The sequence below is a fragment of the Myripristis murdjan genome, chromosome 20 (assembly GCF_902150065.1).
Source record: "Myripristis murdjan chromosome 20, fMyrMur1.1, whole genome shotgun sequence".
Lineage (NCBI taxonomy): Eukaryota > Metazoa > Chordata > Actinopteri > Holocentriformes > Holocentridae > Myripristis > Myripristis murdjan.
In genome coordinates, this window is record NC_043999.1 from 13,989,590 (window position 1) to 14,001,467 (window position 11,878).

The 11,878-nt window shown below is 41.0% G+C and overlaps 1 protein-coding gene across 1 annotated transcript; it reads right to left on the reverse strand.

Annotated features, from left to right (window-relative positions):
* Positions 1 to 827: 827 nt before the first annotated feature.
* LOC115378510 (fms related receptor tyrosine kinase 3) lies at positions 828 to 11,572 on the reverse strand. The gene is made up of 24 exons (XM_030078767.1): positions 11,478 to 11,572; positions 10,502 to 10,587; positions 8,656 to 8,807; positions 8,427 to 8,551; positions 8,214 to 8,343; positions 7,738 to 7,877; positions 7,241 to 7,419; positions 6,906 to 7,038; positions 6,555 to 6,732; positions 6,197 to 6,297; positions 5,959 to 6,073; positions 5,633 to 5,838; positions 5,428 to 5,531; positions 4,934 to 5,066; positions 4,657 to 4,761; positions 4,458 to 4,568; positions 3,961 to 4,117; positions 3,731 to 3,837; positions 3,438 to 3,559; positions 2,746 to 2,868; positions 2,521 to 2,632; positions 2,307 to 2,406; positions 1,532 to 1,637; positions 828 to 1,318 (listed from the first exon to the last, which is right to left on the reverse strand). Exons 1-24 carry the CDS (start codon positions 11,485 to 11,487, stop codon positions 1,094 to 1,096), a joined length of 3,060 nt encoding a protein of 1,019 aa, XP_029934627.1. The 5' UTR covers positions 11,488 to 11,572; the 3' UTR covers positions 828 to 1,093.
* Between the last annotated feature and the right edge of the window lie 306 nt (positions 11,573 to 11,878).

Below are 11,878 nucleotides of genomic sequence, written 5' to 3' on the forward strand. Positions count from 1 at the left end.
ACACGTATTACACAGTACATACACACAAGGTAATGGGAAACAGGTGGAAACAATCAGGGTGTGGCAGATAATCAGACCATTGGGAAACACGCAAGGGGAAGGGCAAGAGACCTGACACAAGAGGAGTGGGATTTCAAAATAAAACAGGAAGTCATGAGACAACACACAAGAACAAAACTTAAAACAAAACATAATTTCTAAGACATGACAGTAGATTTTTAAATCTTTATTGCAAATTCACCTTCAAAAGACCAAATGTACAGTACATGTTATAATATATATATATAAAAAAAAAAAAAAATTCAAGGAATACAAGCATCATAATCATCAGTTTAAAAAGTATAAAAATCAGTCTGGGCTGAAACTGTTACCATTAGCTGCTGATATAGTATATAACAAAAATATAGTGCATGACAAAAATGCTTCAATAACATTTTACTGCTCAACAATATTAAAAGCAAAAGGCTGCTGCCACACATACTAAACAAGTCGTAGGCTAACGTATACTGTCATGGAGTCTAATGCCAGTAGTTTCTTCATTAGCAAATAATAATGTCAATAATGTCAAATAATGTCAGACGATAAGTTTCAATGCCACGCTTATAAGTTCCACATAGAATAATCCTGAGAATATCTGACAGTGTTTTATTAAACCTGCTGCAGCCAGTTTAACCGTACTGATGACAATTCAGAGAATACAGAATACTGTAATTATATCAATACCACATTTTCATAGTTAAAATATGAGAATGAAATTCCAGCACTGCTCATATTTGTAAAAAAAAAAAAAAAAAAAAGTTCTGATACGACAAAATAAAAACAGACATGTCAACCAAAAATAATGTATAATAAATGAAAGCTACATGTAGTATTCAGTATATAAATTCTACAAATACTTTGTGCGTAGTATATGAAGCATGTACATTCTAACTCGAGTGCTACACACAGTTGGAGATTATTATTTTTATATGAGGAGAATTTAATAAGCTGCCTTAAAATGAAGCTTAGAGGAGTCTGGAAGTTGATTCCAGAAAAGACCGCTAGGGCTACCTCTGTGACAGGAAATATCAGAGCTCATTTCCGTCAAGGACTCTCACTCTGACCCGGCATCAAATGTTTTCCAGTATTTGCCATCAGTTTCCACGGCGTTTGAGTCGGACGCTGTTGTAACTTCTCCGCTGGCATTGGCCAGACAATACTGATTGCACGACTGTGTCTGCTCGTCCTTCTCTTTCGCTAAGGCTGTAATGTCCAGTGTGGCTGGTGTGTTCTGGTAGACTGAGTCGTTGGAGTTCTGGTCTAGCATATTGTGGTAGAGCTGAAACAAGTGAGAGTTTGGTTATAGCACATAAAATGAAATTTGATAATCATGCTGCTGTGTCCGGTCTGAGGGAGATGTCTGCATTCTCTACCCAGTGGAATAGGTGAAAGATATACAATGCCTAAAATAAAATAGCTCTAAATCTTTCTTTGGTTAGATTTCTACCAAAAATGTGGCCTTGGGTGGGTCATTTATGCAGGGAAAGCCTACCTTCTCCTCCATGTCTGTCAGCTGGTTATCCATAAAGGCCACCAACTTGGAGAATGGAGGGCGGTTACTGGGCACCAGGTCCCAGCACTTACACATCATCTCATACCTGCATAGGACGATGAATTTATTTACACAGTTATATGTTGGCCCTGTATTTCAGTAGGTACACTGTCAGAGGGAGGGTACCGTATGAGTCCATTTCTGTCCCCCAAGATACAATCTACATAAATGTACCACCTAGGGCGAATTACTGGACCTCAAGGTAATTATGTGTACTTTTTTCAGAGCCCAAAAAATAGATATATGTTGACTAAATATATAAATAAATACATAAGTAAATAAATTAAGTAAGATTAAGTAGATTTAAAGGTAGATTTTAACGTGTTGGCTATAGTTGAGTAGCCTTTAAGTGAAATAAGCTTTGTATTTTTGTGGATATGAGAAATAAGTAATACAATCATCCTGTTAATATTGTAGCTGTAATATAGGAACAAGACCGGTCTCTATATGGCACAAACCACAAATAAGCATGTCAAGGGTACAAAAGCTGTACCTTAGAGGGTACTGCACCAGTGACAAGCCGCTGTAGCCTTAAAGGTACAACTATGTGCTTTATTTTCTGAGAGTGTATGTTGCATATAATATGCTGCATGTAATATACTTGCAATAATACAGAACTGAAAACCTGAGACCACAGTTTTGACTAGAGCTATGTCATCCATATTGAGTCCTACTTGTGAAACAGGTGTGTTAAATATGAACTGCAGACACCTACACAGACTTGCTGGCATAGTATGGGCACTCCATCTGAAACCCTCTCTCAATCATGGAGTAGAATTTGTTATCCACCTTTACGCCAGGATATGGAGTGACGCCTTGAGAGAGAGGAGGAGAGAGCAAAAAATGTGAGATAGTCTGAGGGGGAGACAGAGACTTCATGTTTATCACAGTGGAGGAATTGTTGAAAGATGCTTGTATGAGAAGGCTACCTAAGGAGAAGATTTCCCAGAGCAGTATGCCATAAGCCCAGACATCACTCTGCATGGTGTACATCCCCTCGAAGATACTCTCTGGTGCCATCCACTTCACGGGCAAACGCACCTGAAAGACAGCCCAGCCATATCACCCACATGCCTTTTGAGAAACAAGAGTAGCCAGCTCCTAAAGGATAATGCAAACGAGGAAGCAAAGGGCACTGGTGTGACTTCACATACGTTTCCTCTCACAACATAGTTGCAGTCATTGTCAATGTCTCGGGCCAGTCCAAAGTCGCCGATTTTCACCTTCCTGGATGTTGTCACTAACACGTTGCGGGCTGCCAGGTCCCGATGGATACACTGCAGACAGACAGCACCGGTTACACACCACTGACATCACGCCTTATCCTCAAAATCAAACCCATAACTGCGTTTTGACACTCTCCATGTCAGAATTTTCAGCCTACTGTTGGCCTTTTGTACAAAGTGATCTAAAAACCGCACAATGAACTTTTGATGGAAAGGCTGACTGTGTTGGCTAAAAAAAAGAGTTATACATATATTTACTGGTTGCAGCTTTGTTTACATTGTAATGTCGCCAAGCACTGGACTAATACAGGCCTACAGTTGCAAAAAAGACAGATTATAAAAGATTAAAATGCTTATGTCTCATTTATAGTCAATTCCATTTTTTGCAAAAATGTGGATACTAGATAAATAAATTCAGCTTCATCTCTGAGAAACAAATTACAGTGTCAGAGGGGGAGAACATGGGAGAATCCTTCTTATCATTTTAACCTGTAGAAAAATGCAGATTTGTGTCTCATATGATGTTGCATGGCAAATAAAAAGGGTCTCAGTGCATCTGTGTATCAGGTGTATATGGTGTAATGTGTGAGAGCTGCCACAGTGTGGCGCTCTGTCCTTACATTCTTCGAGGAGAGAAACTCCATGCCCTTGGCCACTTGGTAGGCGAAGCTCAGCAGATCATCGTAGGTCAGCGTTTGCACGTCCCCGGGCTGTTCCTCTGACTCCTCAAAGAGCTCTGGGTCTGGAGATAAACTGTCATCAGCTGAGATCTACACAGCTCAGAGGGATCCACCACACACAGCTCAGCTACATCCAATTAGGGGTTTAATAGGCTCTGCGTGTGAGTAAATAATATTGTTTCAACAACATGCATGCTCTCCTGGCTTTAGGGTTCAGCTGACGGTAGGCTGACCTTCAGAGGTGTCCACAGGGCTGGAGGTGAGAAGGACTTGTTTCTCCTGCCTCCTCATGTGTGAGGGGTACATTGGAATGTAGTCTTCCACTGACACCTGGAACTCACTGAGAAAACACAAGCATATGCCACTGTGATGTTGCTGTAATAAGCTGTAATGCTGCACATATATCTTTATATCTATATCTTTATTTATATGAACGATCCCCAACATTATCAACCCCCCTCACCTTGAGCTTCTCTTGGGCTGCAGGTTGTGGTACAGGTTGCTAAAACAGTCCTTGTTGAAGGCATCGGTCAGAGACTTGTGGTAGCGTTCCCTGTTGTTTTTGAGATAGTTCAACAGGTCTCCGTAACAGCAGTACTGGAAGATCAGGTATGTGGGTCCTACAAGACACCACAAATAATTATTGGCGTATTATGTTTTATGCTCCTTAGAGGATAAGATGAGGGAGAGTTGACCTCATCAAGGCAACCTAGTGCCAGATAAGTTGTCGCTCACAAAAAGGTATACTCATTTGCTTTTCAAATACTTTCTTGTGATTTTGCTGCAATTTTGGCACCAAATTTATCAGTGTGAAAATTTGGTCCAATGACTGTAAGAAATGCACAACAAAAGAAAAAACATTTTGCTTGTTCAAAACATGTTATGCCATTTTACTTCTTTTACCCTGTGTAATTGGCTGTATTTGCTGTTCATGTCTGTGATTGGGAGTGGTAATTGTACCTGAGCCTGTGCACGCTCCGAGCAGGTTGACGATGTTGGCATGGTGGCCGATGTGAGTCAGCATCTTTAGCTCTGACATTAGAGCCTCCTTCTCCACTATCTGGTGTTTCTCTGCAGGGACAAAACACCAGATCAGTCAGCCTTAACAAAATGACCTCTGTAGAGGGTTGCAGTCCAAGGGGGCTTCTTAAACACTCACCTTTAAGCATCTTAACAGCCACCTGCTGTGAGACCCCAGGCTTGTTGATACCATAAGCTGTAGCCTGGACCACCATGCCAAAGGCCCCGGAGCCCAGCTCTTTACCTGGTGAGGATGCATGTACAACATGAATGAATCATTCTGTTGAGCTCCTCTTTAAAATGCTAAATGGTCCTTTGTGTTGTGGCAAGTCAGGAGGGAGCCTACCGATCTTTATGCTCTTAGCTGCAAACCAAAAATATAGACATTACAGTCAGGAAGTTAATCTCATTCATACCCAGTTCTAGGTTCTCTCTAGGAAACTCCCATTTCTGATCATACTGGAAATCCTTGAAGTTGATGTAGATGTAGTCATTATCATTGGGCCCAACCATCTGGATCATCTGTAGCTGGCTCTGATACTGCGGTTTCTAGTGAAAGAATTAAAAAAAAGTTTGATGTGATGTGATGTGATGTGATGTGATGTGTGTGTGTGTGTGTGTGTGTGTGTGCATTACTAATGTTGTAAGGACATAAATCATAGTCATGTTGTGGGGACTCACCTCCTTTATGGGAACAAAATGCAAGCCTTCTTAGTGAAAATCATTAATTTAATGGTGAAGGCTTGATTTAAAGGTAAGCTAACTTTAGGGTTAGGTTAAAATTACGGTTATGGTGAGGGTTAGGCACATGGTGGTTAGGGCTGAGGTTAGGATAACTCTCCAGGAAATGAAAGTAAGTCAATGTGTGTGTGTGTGTGTGTGTGTGTGTATTTAGATGTATGATGCATACCTTCTTTTTGACAAAGTACATCAGTGCCACACTGACCACAGCCAACACCAGAAGCAGGAACAAGCTGCCGACTTTCAGCAATGTATTACTACTTTCTCGATGACCTAAACAACAAGAGTTGTGCATGACCACCAGTTATCAAAACAACACAACAATTTCATTTCAACTTTTTTTTTTAAAATGTGTAAATTGCGTGTTGTCTCACGAGCCATCAGCGGCTGGGGTGCAGGCTGGTACTGCAGCAGATCGCTGCACCGGAAGCCAACTTCATTGGTCAGGCAAAACTTAAAGTAGCTTCCATCCACCAGAGTCATATTCAGAGAGCTGTTGATCCTCTTGTTGCAGAACAGATCAGAGTCTTGCTGAGAGGTGCCTGGAATCCCTCTCCAGGCAGCAGAGCCTGTCTCACAGCTGCAAAAAAATCACATACTTGAAAAACTTGAAGTTTAGTTTTCATTCTTTGTTTGTGTGAGCACATCAGGGCAGCACTACCCTCTGGCCTGAGCAGATCTGATAGTTAACATAGTGTACCTATCATTTGACACAGAGCAGGACATCCAAGAGAAATTTGCTGGCCCAGGACTCGTAGTCTCACAGGTGTACGTGTTGACAGCCGAGTTAACACGGCATTTGAAATCTGCAGTCTCTGAAACAAAGGTGCAGTGCAGTCAGAGGACAACAGGACTGTGCAAAGGGACATTTTATTAGTGATGTGACTGTGAGAGGTTATATCATACCAGCATAAGTACATACAGTGTAACTATCTTACCTGCCAGACACACTGATATAATGCTCGTTTCATTTTGTCCTCCAGCCTTTAAATGTAACTTATAGTCTCCTGATTTTTGCTGAGCACACAGCTGCAGTGTCCTGAGGAGAAGACCATGTCATGGCTATCAATTCAATATGAGAACTTCTCAAAGTCATGCAACTTTGACTGATGATTACACATGGCATGAGATGCTGACCGTCTGTGTAGCATCTATAATTACAGTGTATGCGCAGTTACCTGCTGATGCTAATTGAACTAAGGAAAATACTTAAGACTGAGTTCTTAAAAAGAATCACTTAAGACTGAGTTCTTACAATAAATCTACCCCCTGAAAACAACACCTTTAGACAACTACCTGTGATTTGATCTTTTTATCAGCTTTTGGCAGTGAGTGATGTTTTTATCAGGGTCCTCCCAAGCACAGTGTTGGAGCACAGGGTGAAAGGAAACATTAGCCTCCAGGCAGAAGCTGGAAGTCTTCTGGACTGATACAGTTTTCCTCCTATCCATCTGGACAGAGAGGAAACTCTCCGCTGAGAAGACATAAGACATAATAACATCAGTCTGCATTCACAGCTGAAATATCCGCAAGAGCAATAATATTCAGAATCATTTATGGTAACTTAGTACAGTATCAAATCATCATGCTGAACATTGACAAAGAAAGAAGGAGGAGGGAAAAATACTCAAGATAAGTTCTACTAACCCTCAACTCGAACGCGCACAGACTTGGTTTTGGTGTTCCGGCAGGTGTAAATGCCACTGTGTTTCACATTAACTGAGCTGATGAACAGATAGGACATCTTAAACTGATGATGACTGTCTTCCAGCGTGCAAATCTGGGAGGAAAAGGTCATGTTGTATTATTTAAATGAAGAAAATCAATGCAGCCATTGCTGAGTTAATAATCTAAATGATAAGCTATTCTGGTAAGTGACACAAAGGGGAATAACCCAATTCTATTAACACAAAAAATAAATATATAAAATAAATCAAAAATCATTGGGGAAACTGAAAATGGTAATATTCAGCAGGAATTACCTCATGCTTGATGCCGGCACTGCATTTTACTGTGCTGGCATTTATTATTTTACTGTCTCCTTCCCACTTTGGCACTTCAGAACCTGTGCTGCGCATTCTGCAGCGTAGAAGCAGCGGCTGACCTGGGCTCAGGATCACCTCAGAAACCTCATCATTCTCCCTCCAGCCGCTATCTAAATCTGAAACACATGGCAAGGCCTCGAGTCATAAAACAGACCATTAGGCTGAGATCAGTCTGTACAGTTTTGGGGTGTACTTCTTCGCTTACCATGTTAAATGGTGGGCCACATGGACATACGACTGTATGTGTAGGTGTGTGTGGGTGTATAATTTTTGTGTTTGTGACTTTTCTTCCTCTGATATTCATTTGTATGTTTTCAAGTGGTTGAAGTTCACACATGACCAAGTTGGGTGAAGTCCACAATAATTTATCATGTGGGATTATTGACAGATACTTTGTAATATGCATGTAGATATTTGTTGAGTGTTTGAATTACCGTAGTCGTACAGCTGGGAGCATTCCTCTCCTGCAGTGTTGGCAGCACAGCACATCGCTGCCGTGTTGGAGTAACGACTGCTGTCCTCTTTGCTCTCTGCTGTCTCAGAGTGTGTAGAATCATGTCCATTTCTAAATTCACTGTTTTGGGGGAGGAGAAACATAATTTTATAGATAATTGTCATTATTTGTGACCGATGACATGGGAATGTGCTGTGATTTGTGGCACTGTAGTGAAATTTTATTATTAACCAAATAAACCGTCATCTGCGGTGGGTGAAAACCTGGTAAGACATATGTTTTAATTTAAAGTGAAGGATTGCAGGCTTCTTTGAGTTGATAAGATTATACTAACCTCTGATCTGATCAAAGTCTTTTACAAACTAGTTCCTGAAACACTGTCAGAGATACAAGGCTTACACCCAACAGCAGCGATTCTTTGGAGTATGCATCCAAATGTAATGTATGGCATCTTACCCGGACTTGTCCAGTGATTTAAACCATTTTATTGTGGGTGTTGGGAAACCCTTGGAAACACACTGAAACTCAGGTGAAGACAACTTGATACGTGAAGGCACCAAGATTAGCTGTGGAGTTGTAGGGGGTGCTAGGGAAAAAACAGCAAAAAATGTTGCATGAAGGCTATGATCACATAGGCTAAAAAAAATAGTGCTATCTCGTTATACTCACTCAGGACAACATGAAGAGACATGGTTAATGAAGATTGGGTCCCGCTACTTGTTTCACAGCTCAGTGTATATTCTCCAGAATCTGCCGCAGAGAGTGATTGGAGGACCATCGAAAAATTCCCTTTGCTGGTGAGGTGTAAGGAAAATCTCTCTTCATTACTTCAATCTAAGCACAGTACTCACACAAAAGAGGGGAACAGATCTACACACATACACACACACTCACTTACACTATGGGTTGTGGGTCCTCTGCTCGGCTCCAGTTGCAAGCAGTTTGTCCCGAGAAATTCATGAGGGATATGTTAAGTTTCTTCCCACCACATGCCTTTACACTGACAGAGCCGGAGGCATTCAGATAGTCAGCAGGTAGGACACATGACACCTGAAAGATAAGACTCACCTGTTACTCACTCTGTGTTTAACAACATTTGGTGTGATAGCACCACTCCATCCACTTCATGATAATAACAAATGCACTTTTACAAGAATGGACCAAAAATTTGAGCTGATATGGCATATTTTGGATTTTACCTAATTTAGATTATTTTTGAAATAACAGTTTGGCCTCTTCAGAAAATGGATGAAATCCAGTTTTCAAAATTCAAACTGTTGGCTACATATAATTTGATATCCACAGAATATCTCTAGTTGACCATGATGATTGTATATGAAAGTGAAGAACAGCAGTAGATGGCAACAGTGTAGTCTGAAGTTGCCTCTTATTTAGGTAGATGAATCATACAAGTCCGGCAAATGTTAGCCTGCTGACTGACCAGCTCTTTTTTACGGTAAGCCTGATATAATTAAGTCTGTAAGAGCTTGAGCAACTCACAGCGCTGAGAGCCTGCACAATCTATGCAGCTATAAATAAAAATTCTAATTTAAGACCTTCCATTTATGTTAGTCTTATTGGACACTGTTTAACAGAGTCTACTCTACTATACAACAGTTTTTCATTGTGATCTTTTCATCTTTTGTGGCTTCCATAAGCAGCTGTTTCAAACAATGTCGTCCATGTTATTGGCTTCAGGTGAAACTCAAATGCTGGAAATACAACAGAAACGAAACAGGAAAAGTCGCTTGTGAGTAATTTCCCAATCTGTAAAGTTCCACAGTCACGGTGTTAGTCATTTTTCTTTTTGTTATCCAGCTGAGGGTGTTTTATGTACTTTTCACAAACTTTTTTTCTGGCTCACAAATTTGTTTAATGGTGACATGTGTGGCCCAGTGTGTAAAGAGTAAGGCACTTATGTCCAGGCCAGACATCCCATTTTTTTTCCCTCTTGCGTGCGCCGGTTTGGTATTTTCGTGACTGCTGAGCAGAAGTGACTAGCGGCGGTGTGTTAGCGCAGGGGTAATACTGATATTAAACATTTGTCGCCTGTTCTGAGTTAGAACCAAGTCAGTGACGCATGGCGCATGGTGCAATCTGGTTCATTGTTATTTTTGAGGCTTTGAGGTTGATTTGTTAACCAAATTTTACCTTGATAAAAAAAAAAAAAAAAACCTCAAGCAGGGAAAAATCGAATAAAACATTTTTCATTCGTTTTGACATTTGGCAGTGGTGCGAATGACCGTCATCCATAGAGCAATAGATCAGACCAGCAGTATATGGGCCACATTGCATGGAGAGCGCGTTGTAGAGGTGCGCGCATAGCCAACTTCTGCCCAACCGCTTCACAAACTTGGCTACGATTGTCTGAACACCGGAGAGAACTAAATACGCCATCTTCTCCTAAATTAACTTAGCCCACATTAAGGTGCAGATCGTGGGGATTTTGCATGTTCAGCGCGAAGTCGTTTCTTCTTGACTGAGGCTTTTGAGGATTATCATTCTCCCACATCGCGCACTGCACCTAGAGGGAAGGGACGACGCTGTTGTGCCAGGCAATCACTGATGCCAGACACTACCACATCCACTAATAATCCTACTGCGACTTCAGCTGCGCCGCATGCCAGGGCGCAGCGTGCGTCTGGCCAAGACATCATCAAACACCAGTGAATGCGTCCCGAGAACCATCCCCACGTGCCAGTGGTCCACCAAACTAAAACCCAGAGGTGTTCTGCAGGTCTTACCTCCTGACCTCTGGGAGTGCAGTCCAGCTCCCGAGCTGCCAGTCCATCAGAGCTGTGTGCCCACACAGCACACAGCACCAGAACAGCTGCACAGACAGAAATGGGATGATTTCCAAGTCATTCTATATGTGTGTGATTTATGAATACCCATAAGCAGTTACCGCCAAACAAACAAACAAATGAATGACCCTCCTTGATAAGTAGTACAAGTCTGGTTGTCATGCAAGAGCGATTGACAAAGCACAATTTATTTAAATGCAGAGTTAAGAGTTAGACTATTATCATACATGTATTCGTTATAGTGGTCTTGGTATAAATTGGTATGATATGCTTCCAAATTTAATATTGCTCTGTGCATGGCAGCATGCCCCCATATTCGCTATTCAGACCATTTCCTTTTGGGACAGTAGGTCTACATATATCTACTGATACGTTTTGGTTTTTGATAGTTCTTAACTCCTACAGGACAACACGGATGAACTGGTCTATAAACACAATTTGTCCACTTTCGACCTGAGTTCAAAGCTTCTTAATATTTATAGTATCCCCATACTGTCAAAACGGCAGAACTGAGTCAGTGTTTTCAGATCAGAATGAATTATGAACTATTTAGTAAGATAATACTAAATGCACTTATTTCCGGTGACTATATATGGACTACGCTGGACTCATAGATAATGATGTGATAGGCTACCAGGCTGTATAGGCCTAAAGCAGAATATTATGAACAGCAACAGGTCAGAAAAATCATGAATTATCCTAACATTCAAAGTTAAAACATAACTTTTGATCGGATAAAACAGAAAAGTTGACAATACAAAAATATGATTTCGTTATAAATATCCCCAAAATATCTTGGCTTATGTCTTAATGTCTTATTGAATACCTATCCCAGTTAAACATTATCTTCACTGCAGTTACACTGACTCTGCAATATCAACAACTATCCAGCCCACATAATAATGGCCTGACTCACCGATAATCATTGTCCTCTGTTGGAGCACTGATGCACAGCTGCCGCTCTGTCACACAGCCTGCGCATCACTCAGTCACTGTGGCTCAGTGTGAACCTGCGAGCCTTTTAAAATGGGAAGTTTTACTGAAGATGACGTCCTGACAGAGAAGGCTATAGGAAATATATGTCATGCCACTTCCGAAAAATGAACCTATACCCTATAACTCCCGTGACCTTATTATTTACAAACATGCAACATAAATGTAACAACGAATCTAAAATATCTCTGTAATATGAGTAGGCCTATATCATGAGAATATTATAGTGATACCCTAACGTAGAGATTAAAAAATAGCATTAAGCTGGAGTGTGATTGCAATAAACGCGTTTTCAAAAATGCATGCTCGACTTCACCTCCCATG